The sequence below is a fragment of the Mytilus galloprovincialis genome, chromosome 7 (assembly GCF_965363235.1).
Source record: "Mytilus galloprovincialis chromosome 7, xbMytGall1.hap1.1, whole genome shotgun sequence".
NCBI classification, from domain to species: Eukaryota; Metazoa; Mollusca; class Bivalvia; order Mytilida; family Mytilidae; genus Mytilus; species Mytilus galloprovincialis.
This window is the reverse complement of record NC_134844.1, coordinates 25,720,349-25,736,466: the sequence shown is the minus strand read 5'-3', so window position 1 is coordinate 25,736,466 and position 16,118 is coordinate 25,720,349. Positions and strand designations below refer to the sequence as shown.

Here is a 16,118-nt window from a genome sequence, read left to right as displayed (position 1 = left end):
TAACATATATGAGAAGAACATAACCCGTGTCATGCCAATAACTGTTTTTAGAATAAATGTGTTTAGTTCCGATGCAAAGACCTTATCAGTGACTCAATATTAACGCCAAAATATGCAATCTTTAATGACTTGACAACAGTATCGTAATTATATCCTTTCTTAATAAGTCTATTCAAAGGTTTTTTAAGTTTCTGAGGTGAATACTGACACCTTTGTGCTTTATAAAGAATGTTTCCATAAAAAATTGGATGTGAAATACCTGAACGTATTAGAAGTCTGCATGTTGAGCTATATTTACGAATGATGTCTTTATACCGATGATAAAATTTAGTAAATGTTTTGACTAGTTTGTGATATCGAAAACCCTGGTGTAATAATTTTTCAGTAATACATAAATTTCTCTCGTTAAAATCTAAAACATTGTTACATACACGAGCGAATCGTACAAGTTGAGATATATAAACACCGTAAGATGGTGACAAGGGAACGTCACCATCTAAAAACGGATAATTAACGATAGGAAATGAAAAATCATCCCTTTTATCATAAATTTTAGTATTCATCTTTCCATTAGTGATATATATATCAAGATCGAGAAAAGGGCAGTGGTCATTGTTAGTATTAGCTTTATTTAAAGTAAGTTCAACAGGATAAATTTCATTAATATACATACTGAAGTCGTCATTATTGAGAGCCAAAATATCATCCAAATATCTAAAAGTATTATTAAATTTGTTTATCAGATGTTGTTTCGATGGGTCTTTGCTTGTTTTTGTCATAAATTGTAACTCATAACAATACAAAAACAGGTCCGCAATAAGTGGTGCACAGTTAGTCCCCATTGGAATTCCGATAATCTGACGATATACGGAATCCCCAAAGCGAACAAAAATTTTATCTAGTAAAAATTCAAGGGCATATATAGTATCAAAGCATGTCCAATTAACATAGTTTTTTTGTTTATTGCTACTAAAAAATGACCTAAAAGAGTTTGAACATATATATTCACATTCTGATTTTTTTAATGCCCATTTAATTAGGTGTGTGAATTTTTTCTTAATGAGAATGTGAGGCAATGTGGTATACAGGGTAGAAAAATCAAAACTTTGAACAGATTCAAAATCACCAATATATACATGCAATTTATCAAGTACTTCCAACGAGTTCTTGACACTCCAAAAGTAATTTATTCCACTATTTTCGAAGGCCTTATTTGAACAATTTATTATCAGGTTTTTAATTGTACCAAGTGTGCTGGTAAGAAGAATAGACAATTTAGTAGTTGAACAATGGCTTGAAGACGAAATAAATCTATATTTGTAAGGGGTTTTGTGTAGCTTCGGAAGCCAATACATAGTTGGGACTTTCATTGTATTTGGCTCTGCTTGTAATGTAGCTTGCGTAAGTTAGTTCGTGAATAACTGCTGGAAAAAAACTTTTTAATTCTTTAAATTCTCAAACCCAACATTTCCCATTTTTAATTTACATGTTTTTCTCGTAAGGTTCCGTTAAATCCAAAGTTGACATTTTGTAACTAAGGACCTGCCATATTGACTTGCTGAAACGAGTAAATATGGGAATAATGCAATAGAATAGAAAATAAAACAAAAACTACCTCAAAAATCAGTTTTAATACAATATCATTCGAATTCCGATGGTTCACGCAACAGAAAACTTTCAACTTTAGCGGTTTCATTTGTATGACGTCATGTTTTGAAATAACTAAAATGCTCCAAAAAGATTAATAGACTTTCGCGGAATTTTATTTAATTTTTATTTTGTTGATTTCTCCAAGCTCTTGTGCATTACTTCTTTTTATTATGCATATGAATAAGAAAAAAACTTATTTTGTCTTTTTTTAATTGCCCTTTTTAAAACAATAAAATCGGCAGAGGGTCTGCAAAAAGGTTCCAATACATGTAGATTTAAGTGGCAAGTATATTGTAACAGCCATTATTATGTATATCTTTGAGTCTGCGCTAAGTATATTTTATCGAGAATTTTATCACAGTGTTGTTTAAACAGCTAAAGAAGCACGTCATATTAGAATGAAGAATAAATCATGAAAATAGGTACAGGTCAGATGAATCATGCCCGACAGACATAAACACCTTACAATCATTCCATACACCAAATACAGTTGACCTAATGCATATAGTATCTGATAAACTAACAAAACCAAGAGTATTTAACATTGAAAAATTAAGCATGGAAATGAGTTATGTGTTGACCAATACAGCATGAAAATGGGTTGTTAAACGTTGACCAATACAGCATGAAAATGAGTTGTTAAACATTGACCAATAAAGCATGAAAATGAGTTCAAGGTCAAATATTGTTTATTTAATCCGTAAAGTGAAAAGATAACGACTTGACTATGAAAGCTTAACCTTGATCACTGATTAATGAAATGATGTCAAGGTCAGGTAGACATGTATATCTTGGTTTCACACATTGTTGTCATAATAATGGAATTTGATGTGACTGTCATACAAGTGAGAGGTTAAGCTAGCTATAAAGCCAAGATTAATCCACCTTTTTCTGCACAAGAAAATGCCTGTACCAAGTCAGAAATATGAGTGTTGTTATCCATACATTTGATGTGTTTGAGCTTTTGATTTTGCCATTTGATTAGGGACTTACCGTTTTGAATTTTTCTCGAAGTTCAGTATTTTTGTGATTTTACTTTTGTAAGGATTACATATACTAAATATAGATATCCTGTAACTTATTAGTGTGGATTTTGCGTAACTTTTTCCTTAAGCTGTTTCTGAACCATAAAAATGACATCAACAAAAACAACACTAGAGATTAGCACCAATATTTTTAATAAAGTACAATTGTTGTTTACAACAAAATTGTGTATATTCATTCAGGCAGCAATTCAGATTGTCAAAAAAATGCCTTGTATAAAATATAATCGCATAGAAAATTTTAAAATTAGCTACAGGTATTAAAAATAAAATAAAGGTTACATTACACCCCACTGTCAAATTACATCTCATTCCCTGCATGAAATAATCTATCTTTACCATAATTTTTTTAAACACAAAAATCACCAAGTACCATTTTTTTTTTAAATCAGAATGTATCAAAATTAATATTTATGTTTTATTATATCGACATTGATTGATTGATTGGTGATAGCTTTACACCACATCAGGTATATCAACATATCAAAACAGTCTCTTTGTAGTATTTCATGTCAAATTGATTTGATGTGTTTGTCACAACAAAATTTATTCAAAAACAATGCCATAATAATTTTGAAAAATTTCATCATAGAGTGCTTAAACATTTTTTTAAATCACAGGTCCTTGAAATTTGATGAAAAAATTATTATAAATTAAAATTCAAAATTATTTTAAAAGCATTCAAAAATCAATATTCATTAAAATTTTAGTCTTATTTTTAATAGTAAAGTACATGTATAGCCTTTGACAATTATAAATATTATCTGATAAACAAAAATAACCTTGCAAAACATTTCTGCAATTGTAACAACCCACAAATTTGAGCAATTTATAATGATATATGAATTTCATTTCATGAACAAAACCTTCATTAGTCCACCCCTATATGATGATAATTCATACTTTAACTTTAATATCAAATACAAAAACATGATGATTGAAAATGTTCCCAGAATAAAGAATGTTGTCTGTAAGTCATACTGTTTGGCTATGTAACTGAATGGTAATCCTGCCAGGAAAATACCAACTGAAAAAGAAAATTATCAAAATTAAATGTAACTCAATGTAATACTGTAAATTCAGAAGTTATTAAGTGTGTTTATTATTCTGATTATGTCATTTTTGACTAAAATGTGATTTGAATTTTTGCAACATTGAGAGAAATCCTGTTTAATTCATATAAAAAATTCCAAAATGTGATTTTAAATTACTGTGATTATAACGGGCGCATTGCATTTGCGCCAATTTTTTATAAAATCCAATCTTTTATTTGCACCAAAATATAAAAACTTTATTTGCAACATTTCACAGGTAATACAGGCAACATATAACGGAAATGTTAAATATCCATTGCTGTGTAGTGAATAAGATTTGTTTCTACTGTAACAGTATTTCTCCTGGATAATTGTTCATACTCTGAGGTTTTGAATTATAAGGTGTTCAAATGTTTGAGGTGTTTGAGGTGTATAGATGGACATTGTAAGTTCAGAGACAGAGGAAATAAGTTTGTATTTTTTTATGATCACAAATACAGTATATATAGCTTACCATATGCATCATGATAAAAATTGTTTAGATGTACCATAAAACTTGCAAAGCAAGAATAAAACTGATACGGCCAGAATTATAACTTTACTGTAGTGTATAAAGCTTTAAGTTAGAACTGTCTTGCAATTTTACTGCTTTTCAAATATGTTCAAAGTAACAGAACTGTGTTTCAACGAAGTTTTAACATACTTTGTATGGTTTTATGATGACTGATTTCTAATAATTGTGTTTTATTATACAAACAAAAACTGTCTTTATCATTAAAAGTCTTCTTTTTCAAAAATCAATTGTTTATACTATCTACCTGTATTATTGGCGCAAATGAAAGGTTTTATTTTTGGGGGCAAATGAAATATGGTTTATGGCGCAAATGAAAGATTTCTTTGGCACTAATGAAATGCTAATTGGCGCAAAAGCAAAGCACCGATTATAACCCTGTCACAATTTTCACAATAATAAGAACATCACAATAATTTCTGAATTTACAGTACTACTAGGAAAATACCAAATTGTCAAATTATGAAATTGCTGTCATCCTAGATATTTCATCAGAGTTCATTTGTTGGGTTATAAATATAAATTTCCATGCTTCCATAACCTACATTCTTGCAGTTGAATATCCTGGCCGGCGTGATATTAATTCATACAATTTTAAAAGCTCCTCTGTCTTCACTTGTGTGGAAACTTTTGAAGAATGATGTAGGGTATAGACAACTGTTTAGTAGCTTTGGTCCTTTAAAACCTTGAACGCAGAGAGATATAAGTTTTCATTTTAACATTTTATCTAGCTCTTTATGCGTTCAAATATTATCTGTATACATCCTTGGCTTTCAAATGTAAGGTTTTGACCATTCCTGATGAGATAAATCCTGAAAATTGCTTTGTCTGCAGAGATTTTAAAATTGTTTACTGTAAATTCAGAAAATATTGCGTGCATTTTAAGTTATTGCGATTTTTGTCATTCAAGACTAAAACGCGATTGTAATTTTTGTGATATTGAGAAAAATCCTGTTTAATTCATATAAACAATTTCTAACAGCAAGTTTGAATTATTGCCAGTATAACCCTGTCACATTTTTAGCAATAATTTCTGAATATATTCAGTATATACAAAGAGCTATATGACCAAAAATTACAAAAAAGAATAAGGTTAACTTTGCATAAAGATAAGGCCCCTTATATTTCTTAATAATTCTGATGTTTATCATCTGGGAAATTACAATTCTTTTTTTAATCATGTCAGTATAGAAGTACTGAGCTGATGACACCCTCAATGACTTAATATATAAAGCTTTTTAGTAATTTTACTGCATTTCTACTATGCACTGTTATTATTATTTCAGTAACTTCTTTTGATTTCTTTTTCTCATATAAATTTATAATACATCCAATCTTTTTAAAATTATGAAAACTTACTATTTGAAAACAAAGCAGCTACAGCGTAAGTAGTCCCCGAGATATTTTTAGGTGAAGATTCCAGTGCAATCACTCCAGCTATTGATATAGGTCCATATATGGCAAAGCCAATTATAAAACCTATTAAAGATATCAACATCTGGAACAAAGAAAAACATTTTTAATTGGAGAAAAGGCTAGTATGGATAAATCAATTATACAATATCAGACCGCAAAGTAGGAGAGATATTTTCTTTACAACAGATGCAACAATGACCATGACAAAATTTGTATATGCTAAAATGATATTGATAAACTAACAACTAACTATAGGCAGCACTCGCACCCGCAAAGTGGAAAGGGATTAATATAAGTTGCAATAACTTGTTTCACAATCCACTATAAATAAATATATTTAAACTAACAACTAATGGTTTCAACAACATCATGAAAAATTCTGCTTTAAAAAAAAGTTATATGAATAAAATGAGAAATGCGGTATATGTTAATGAGACAGAATTAAGTAATACTAAAAATGTAATACTTTTTCATTTTTTTTATTGTCTTCCATTTAATTGAAATAAATAATTTTCATACAATTTTTTCAAGAGTAGATATTTCTTGTCATTCATTTTTTTCTTAATCTGAAAGAGTAAATCTTTGCAAAAATAAGGCTGGTCCTAGTTTCAAAATCTTTGGGCTTGAGCATACCTAATGAAATTTATTCCAGAAATATGGCAAGCACACTGAAATCTTTGAGATAAGTTTAACCTATAAGCATGGATTTAATAACAAAAAAAATTATAAATAGATTACCTTAGACGAATCTTTATCAATAACTGTGATGAAACTATAGAGAGCTACACCTAATACTATGAAAAAATGTATCCATAATGTCTTTCTTACTAAAAACTGTGGAATATTTGAATTCTGAAATAAAGAAATACAAAATAAGTGTTATTATAAAATAGGTGCAACCTCAACAGTTTTGTTTGTTCCAAGTCAGGTTAAACTAAACAACATGCTTTTTTCTGGTTGTTTGTTTTTGTTTGTATGTTTAATTTTTCAAAGAAGTTGGTTTTTGGAGTTGTGCCTGTATAAAACCATATTACCTAGACCAATTGTTGTTTATTTTTGTCAGTTTGTTTAAATTCTCAGAGGAGATGGTTTTAGTGGTTAGTTAAGTCTGTTATACTGTACAATATTTTAAGGGATTCCTGCAATCATTTTTGTATGTTATTTTATCAATGATACTGTTCTAGAAAAAAAATGTATGTGAGGGTTGATTTTGTATAACCCTTTTTTGTTGAACACCCCATTGTTGAGTTCTACAAGGGTACAATTATATCAACATACTAACTTTTGAGATCATGTGGTCTGAGGAATATCCTGCTATAAAACTTCCCACAATTCCCCCTACTTCCACACTACTGACAAAACCACTTCCTGTTGAGATAATGGAATTACATGTATTAAAATTAAACAGGTTGTATAGCTGAATCTTAAAAAAGTAGTGTGAAAAAATAAAGTCAATCTTCATGCATAAATCTCAGATATTTTCTTCCTTTGTAATTTGAAAGTGGAATTGTAGAGCTGTGAAAATCTGTCTTTTTATAAAAAATTTTTAAAAAAAGCTCCAATTTACTGGAGTTTATGTTCAGTAGGGAGACATAATTAAATTAAGATGTAATAGGCCCCTTCACAGGAAGTTAGGCCATATTGAACAAGGGGCAGATTTTCATAATGGAGGTAAAAATAGAAAGAATTGAAAGTACTGAACGGTAAAGATTGCTTCAATTTATCAGTGGGAAGTAAAATTAAAAATTGCATTGGTTGTCGTTGATTTAACAGCTATTCTAGACAAAGGAAGATAACTCCAATTTTTATAGATGAGGTTAACAATGACATAATTTATATTTTTAGAACAGATATTAGATTCCTGCAAGTGCAACATCATTTTGTGTCTTGAATATCTGAGCATATATTACAACAATAAATTTCTGGAAATGTTCATGGATAGTATGTATAGAATGGTATATGGCCAATGCACTATATTTTGTGTATCAAAAAAGGTAGTGATCAGCCTTGGAACATTTAGATATCAAGTCAGTCCCATAAGGTTTTGATTGCATTTCATGCAATCTTTACCTAAATATACAGGAAAACATCATTAAAACAGAGCAGTTGCTTGGAATTAAATTGAGAATGGAAATGGGGAATGTGCCAAAGAGACAACAACCCGACCATAGAAAAAAACAACAGCAGAAGGTCACCAACAGGTCTTCAATGTAGCGAGAAATTCCCGCACCAGGAACATGCATAGGATTTCATCTACCATCTAACTATTTCCACCTCTTTAAAAAAAAGTCTGCCCCTTAATAGACCCCTATTCAATACAGCTGAACTAACCATGAAGTGGCCTATCGAGGCCATGCATTTTCCTTTTTAACAAAGGGAACCAGTAAAAATACAAATTTTAAGTTTGACATGGCAAGGAATAAACTATAAATATTCTCATTGGCATTCATACCACATCTTTGTATATACAAATAAGGGTAAGTGGTATATATAATTGCCAATAAGACAAGTATTCAGCATAGTCCAAACATACCTATTAACAAGCTAAGTCCTATGTCCTCTACTAAGTATAGCTGGCCCCATTGTATAATACCATACTGTATTAATGATACGGTCATATAACACAAACATACACCCAGAAATCCTGGCAATCTTAAAATCTTCCATCTTGAAATACTTTCTGTATCCTCTGTTAATAAATCAATAATATCTCTATTCGACTTATAGTGTAGAAAATAAAGTTGGAGAACAGAAACGAAAAATTGAACATTTTTTCCTTTGTAAAGGGGCATAACTCTAGAACAATTAAGGGGATGCCACCAGAATTCAAACTTGATCTGTGTTTTGTGGTAATAAGGATTGTGTATAAGTTTCTTAATATTTGGTTGATGCAAACTGAAGTTAGAGAACAGAAACCAACTTTATGATGTAATTACCCACGGACATACAATGCAATACAATACAATATTTTTATTTTCCAAATTACATTAAAGGGCCCATTAAGAGCATAACATTAATTACAACATGACATAAACATTACAGAGTGATTAAAGAAACATAAAATAATAATTCAAATACACGAGGAAAGGATCAGTGGTCAAGGGGAGAAAATTTTGATATCTATTAGAGTATTTAAGTTAACTAATTTTCTAAGTTGCAGGCCTTTATCGAAGTATGCACATAAAATAGATAAAATCGGATATCTTCAGACAGACAAAGACAAAACTTAAATAATGCCCCCTCCTCTATAGTGGGGACATAAAAAGCTTAAAACAAGGGGGAGTGAAGAATATAAAACCTGGTAACGGTAAAATCTAACATCTTGAAATAGTTTCTGTCTCCTCTGTTAATAAATCAATATTGGTTACCTCTTTTGGACATAAAGTATAGAAAAGTTGCTTAAAATAAGATGGAGTTAACAATATTAATCAAAGAGCTGAATAGCTCTGAGGGGAAAGACGGCCCTTGTTTCTATTTAATTATGTTTTTTTGGGGTATCTTTTGATAGTTTTCATATGAAGAATGAAAAAGAGAACAGCTAGAACATGTAGAAAGGTTGACAATATTGAAATCAATTGTTGTTTATGTAATTTCATTTCCTTAGTTTAGGATTCAATTTGGACCAATGAAAGAGATCTGCATCTTTTAAATCTAAACATTTGATTAAAGTTGATAGCTAATTATAAAACTCAACTGAATTCTGTCATTTCACAACAACTACAATATTTTCTGAAATCTTGATTGTGTACTACTGAACTGCAGGCTCGGGCCATTTTCCATTTTTTGTGACAGTTCTCTTGGATTTTTAGGTTTTTTCTTTAGAAAGTGTGGACTGAAAAATCTATTCAGTTTTAAATTTCCAATGAATTTTATGAAGTTCGGAGTTATAACTCTCATCACAGGGAATCAGGTACTAATAAAAAAAAACAATATGAGAGATGTAAACTGTGTGAAGCTTGTTTCCAAATCTTAATTTTGAAATATTTGTAAATAATAAATATGTTTAAACTACAAAATGCAAATTTTTATTATTTTTTTTTTTACCATTACAATGATTATGTAGGTACACAAAAATTTAGTTTTAATAGAAGACTACTAATCCAATGAAATGTTACATTTGAAGTGTTTAAATACATTAACTTTTATTTTAGTGGATAATTACTCATCAATTGAGGTGCTCCTGAATTGGAGGAAGATTCTCAGAATTTTTACAGAAAAAGTGGTCTGACTAATTAGCGACAAGAAGAATTTTAGCGACAAGAAGCGACAAGAAGAATATTTTTTTCTTGTCGCTAAATAGTCTTCTTGACGCTTCTTGTCGCTTTTTGACGCTTCTTGTCTCTGATTAGTAGGACTCGAAAAAAGTAATAAAATCGTTTCTTTCCCCTGTCTCATGTAACCCCACGATCTTTGTTGATTTTGAAAGTTGTTGACCTACAAATTAAAGTATTGTATGTTGATGTTTAAATCATCTACAGTAAACAATATTATGTTTAGATTTAACAAATACAAATTTGTAATTAGTGCACGATCTCTAAGAATGATTGAAATATTAAACCAGTGAACTGGTGAAGGATATCCCTGCTTCTTCCAAGAATGACGTCACTATAAAATGCAATGTAGGTTGGATATATTTAGAATATCTCGTCATACTAATTTTTCCGGATTGTAAAATAAGCGTTAATAGTGTAAAGGAGAGTTCAAGATACGATAATTTTGTGAGAAACAGAAGGGAAATGTGTAAAAAAGTGTTTAAAGTCAAACTATTCATTTCTGGGTCTCCTTCTCTTCAATCTAAGTAAGATTTGTTGGGGGGTTTTCCACACTATAACATGTATAAAATCAAAATGAATGATGTGAGGGAGTGTCACTCTGGTCAATCCCATAGGGGATTGACGGCTTGAAGCCGTCTTTCCCCAAAAGAGAATCTGTTGTAAGATTGCAAATTAGACAACTACATGGATTTAACCCAAATATGATCATAAAAAAAGATTCCTGAATATATACTCTCTAGCTTTATTCTAAAGGAAAGAAAACTAGCATACAAATTAATATGTAGACATCTAAACTTACAGTTACAGCTTTCACCATTAATATTCTTACCTTTTTTAACATCCATGCTTATATCCTGGCTCTGAACTGGTTTATCTTTTATCAGTACAAAAGTTATAAATCCTATCAGTATTGAAACCATTCCTGAAAGCAAAAAAAACTTTTTATCCAACAATGCAAAAATAAAAGTAGAAAATGTTTTTCTTTTGAAAAGACTTCCTTATTTATGACATCATTCTGAAAAATTATTCATATTGAGTCTCTGGATTTTATGCAACTGTCCTACAAGTGAGAGGTTTAGCTAGCTACAACACAAGGTTTAATCAACCATTTTCTACATAAGGGAATTCCTGCACTAAGTCAGAAATGTGACAATTGTTTTTCTTTGATGTGTTTGAGCTTTTAATTTTGCCATTTGATAAGGGACTTTCCGTTTTTTGATTTCCTTGATATTTTTGTAATTATACTTTTAACATACATGTCAATCATTAAGTATAACCCATACTACAGCTTGATATCTAAACATCTAGGTCCAAGTCAGTGTATTGACCATACACTTACATGTGTATTTCATTAAGCATGAATGTTACTTAGTCAATCGATTTGTTACATATCTTACCAGCTAGTCTAATATTTTCTTTCTACCCTATCACAGAATCTTACCAGCTAGTCTCATACTTTCTCTCTATCCTATCACAGAATCTTACCAGCTAGTCTCATACTTTCTCTCTATCCTATCACAGAATCTTACCAGCTAGTCTCATACTTTCTCTCTATCCTATCACAGAATCTTACCAGCTAGTCTCATACTTTCTCTCTATCCTATCACAGAATCTTACCAGCTAGTCTCATACTTTCACTCTATCCTATCACAGAATCTTACCAGCTAGTCTCATACTTTCTCTCCATCCAATGCTTGCAATAAAAGTGGCTGTGATTAACGGACCAAATGTTCCTGCTATGTTCATTGAAGTTGATAATATACTCCATACTGTTCCAAATATTGTTGGAGGACACCACTGATGGAAACAAAAGAATAAGAATATTTCTGATTACAATCAAGGGCCCTTGATGGGCAGCATAACATGTACACATAAAACAGTACATCATGATTTGTAACAGAAAGACATTTTTATATATTAAAATGAATCATTAAAAAGTTCAGACAGATGTTATTATCTTCATTCTATAAAAATCACATACATTTAATTACAGGCAGGATCAGAACTATAAAATCTTTACAATAATCATTGTTATTACATACATTAATTAACATTTCGTCTAACATCTAGACATGTAATAATATAGCTCCCTAAATATTTAAGTATAGACAACTTTTCATTAATAAATATCCAAACAAATTTTGCCTCATTTGAAAGATATATAAAATTAGGACAGATACAGTTCATATACAATATGTTTATATTAATAATACTGTGGATTCATTAATATTTGTTGGATACTAATTTTTCCTGGATTTGTGAGTAGAGGGGAACCACGATTTTAAATGTTCAACAAATTACAAATTTTCTTGTAATTTGTTGAACATTAAAAATCGTAGTTAAGGAATGTATGCAGACTAATCCAAAACCACGAAATTAAATATCCATGAATATGCAAGTTTTTCTCAATCCACGAAAATTGGTACATTGTACCCTCGAAAATAGATAAATACACAGTAATAGACAATCAACATGAAAGACTTAATCTAAGAATAAATTCAGAAATATGAATGATTTTGTAATAGTATCATAAGTCAAACTTAATGTCCGATGAAGAATAGGTTTTTTTTATGTAGATTAGACCATTGGTTTTCCTGTTTGAATGGTTTGACAATAGTAATTTTTGGGGCCCTTTATAACTTACTGTTCAGTGAGAGCCAACCAAGACTCTGTGTTGAAGACCGTACCTTGATTTATAATGGTTTACGTTTTTAAATTGTGACTTGGATGGAGAGTTGTCTCATTGGCACTGATACCACATCTTCTTATATCTAAGTAAAAAAGTCAAATAAAATAATTGCTTATTTTTCTCAAAACCAAATGTTGCACTCATACCTCATCTTTCTATATCAACAAATGGAAGAAGTTTTTAATGACCTTGACTGGCTATACAGCCCTTGCATGGTCGTTTTTCTATATCTATAAAGTGTTGTAATATATTTGTTTGATATAGCTGGTACAGGTATACTATGTATATTGTAATATATATAATATAATTATTTTAAGACAAGTTTATAAAAATACATATATGAGACAACTTATGTCTTACTTGCTTTAGAATTACTGCTGCAGCTGGCCATCCAGCTCCTTGTGATAATCCATTTAAAAACCACCAAAAACACAAAACTAAAGTTGAATTAAAACCTAAATTATAATACAAAAAATATTTGTAAGTTTGCTTGAATATGACAAGGTCCAACAGTTGCTAGTAATTCTGTTCTAAAAAGAAGGCCTTAATTTAACAATATTTTATGGTGCAGCAATTTATTGACCAAACAGTTACTTCGTAAAAAGTAAATAGGCCTAAGCAAAACTTTGGAGATGAATGAATGGTCTATAAACTTGGATCTTCCAAAGGAAAGACAATAACAAGCTAGCAGACAAGAGACCTTGGAATTGCATGCAGTGCTTAATCACTTCTTAAGCATGTTCTTTTTTTGGTCTATATAATTTTTTGCAGATGACTGAATGGTCCATTAACACAAAAACAAAAGGACATCTGTAATACTGGGATTTTCCAAGGGTAGATAATCACAAGCTAGCATGCACTATTCCATGGAAATGCACTCAGTGCATGCAGTGCAATAATCACTACTTAAGCATGTTCTTTTCCTACATGATATTACTAGTGCTTGAAAGTTTTGTCATATAAGAAAGGATTATTATACAAATAATGGTGAATATATATAATTCTTGTAGAACATAGATAAATTCACAAACTTCTACAATGAATCATAAATTCTATTCAATAAAAAAAAATGTATAAACCTTTATTATTTATATCTCTTTAACACAGAAAAATGTAAATAGATTGTGCATTTATACATGAATATGATTTGGATCAAAATCCTTTATACCGTAATCAAAGTACCTGTAAAACTAATAGCTGTTATACCAGACAGTATTAGTCCACCACTATTGAGTGCTTTTGGGCTTACAACATCTGCTAAAATACCACAGACAAATTTACTGATGGCATATGCAATAGACTGGCTGCTAGTTATTAAACCTGAAAATATAGAGTTATCTCCCATTTATAGAGTCTTAAATGTCATAGACAATCAAATTTATGTTTTACTGAACATTTTTTCTTTGGAAATTAACATACATTGGATAATATTCTTTTACTGAGATTGTTAAGACCAGTTTGCTGTACATTTTTTCCATACATAATCTTTAATATTCTCATATCTAGTCCAATGACAACTATTTCAAGCAAAGTACATGTATGTATGACAATTCATTTATAGAAAATGAGCATTTTATTTTTTAATTCAAAATTTTGTTGCCTTTATAAGAAGTCAACTGGGGAAACATTTATACTGTGCAGAACAATACAATAGAGGATTGTCATGCTTGTCAAAACTGGACTAAATCATTGTAGGCCAATGCCCAATAAGCTAAAGGGGAGGTAATTCAATGAGATAGGAAATATCATTTTACTTACATTGATTATAAATGTACCTTCTAGATTTCTTTTAATGATTATCATTTGCCTTTCAGTTTATAGTATTGCAGATTATATATAAAAATAATAAAATCCAATAAAAACATAGATTTATCCCTTTTCTTTCAAAAATTAATAAATATTTTAAATTTGGCTGTTATCCACTCTTTTGTCAGGTTGTTGTCTTTTTTACATATTCCCCATTTCTATTTTCAATTCTAAATATATGATACTCATGTATATGAATTTTTTTCCTTTTTCTTAAAAATGTTTGCAATGACTTTAATACCAATTTGGCTTTTCTCAAATCCTTCTGATGTTACTAAAGCAGGTATGGAGAAGGCTACAGATCTCCTTACATACACATACAATGTATAACTAATATATAAACTGGTAAAAATAATCAGTTGTCTCCCTTTTAGTTCCATTCTTCTTCTTTAGCTCTACATTATTCTGTTAAAAAAAAAACTTTTTTTTACAACAAAACAATACAATACAAATATGTTTATTATAGTGACATTGTGTTAAATTACACCCGGCCCAATGGACCTATAAGTCACTTCAAATCGATACAGTATACTATAGTATTAATTAAGATTGTCATAATGACTGTTCTAAGTATCAAGCTGTTTTTCAAGGATAATCTGACAATAAAAAAATTAACTTTTCATTGTTATTCAAATTCAATAAGGTTTCACTAAGTCCAGAGAATAATTGATTGCGTAGTCCATTGTAAAATTGGCATTCAATCAGAAAGTGTAGTTCATTTTCAACATGTCCTGAGTCGCACATTCTACATGTCTGTTGGTATTCTACGATTCATACTCTTCTTGAACAGCATAGCATTCCCCGATTTGCATTATATCCTCATCTAATGGGTTTTCATACTATTAAGAATGCACCATGTCGTCACAATTTCCATTGTAAAAGCATGCATGTATATAGTATGAATTCATATACATGATATATGACGTACGAAACATATGATCTGACCATACTTTAATAGAATAATGAACTTTGATATATATTATTAATTATACGATAAATGTATTTTTGAAGTTTCCAGCATAACTTAGAAAGTCACTTTAAAATTACAAGTGGCGGATCCAGAGTGAGGGTTCCGTGGGTTAGATAGAACCCCCTCTTTTTTTTGACGATCAATGCATTTGAATGGGGACGTATACTATTTGTAATTTTGCTTGAGTGCCCAACAAACTTACAAGTGAAAAAAAAACCAACATACAAAACAAACAACTCATATTATACAGTTAAGATTTTTTTCAATATTCTAAAATACTGATAGGACAATTTTATTAGATTACGTTCAAAGGGAAATAATTCTTGCAACATTAAACGAGTGTCATCAACAAGTATACCAAAGTACCGCGAGATATTACCTCGAGCAACGGTGTACCATAAGAGGAGGAAGATAGCACACAGAGAACAGTAGTGTCAATTATTGACCTTAGGATCAGGATCAGGATCAACTTAACATCTTTTTTCATATGCATACAAAAAAAAATAGACTGTTCCTGTAAAGGTACATGATAAAATTTCCACATAGAGAGACATTGTACATAAACCTTTTGCTTTTTCACAGTCTTTCTTCACTTTTATACTGGTTCCACTTACGGAGATTAATGCATTGAGATTATCTTCTTTAAACAGGGAACAAGTAAATAT

The 16,118-nt window shown here is 30.2% G+C and overlaps 1 protein-coding gene across 2 annotated transcripts; it reads right to left on the bottom strand.

The window, feature by feature from the left end:
- Window positions 1–2,811: 2,811 nt before the first annotated feature.
- Window positions 2,812–16,076, bottom strand: LOC143082638 (glucose-6-phosphate exchanger SLC37A4-like). Of its 2 annotated transcripts, XM_076258433.1 has the most exons (11): window positions 16,019–16,076; window positions 14,725–14,888; window positions 13,860–13,997; window positions 13,038–13,132; window positions 11,650–11,785; window positions 10,818–10,910; window positions 8,248–8,403; window positions 6,997–7,082; window positions 6,453–6,566; window positions 5,658–5,796; window positions 2,812–3,720 (listed from the first exon to the last, which is right to left on the bottom strand). In XM_076258433.1, exons 2-11 carry the CDS (start codon window positions 14,861–14,863, stop codon window positions 3,542–3,544), a joined length of 1,275 nt encoding a protein of 424 aa, XP_076114548.1. In that variant the 5' UTR covers window positions 14,864–14,888; window positions 16,019–16,076; the 3' UTR covers window positions 2,812–3,541. The 2 variants fall into 2 exon arrangements, with proteins under 2 accessions (XP_076114548.1, XP_076114547.1); XM_076258432.1 differs by lacking the exon at window positions 16,019–16,076 and having other exon boundaries at window positions 14,725–14,905.
- Between the last annotated feature and the right edge of the window lie 42 nt (window positions 16,077–16,118).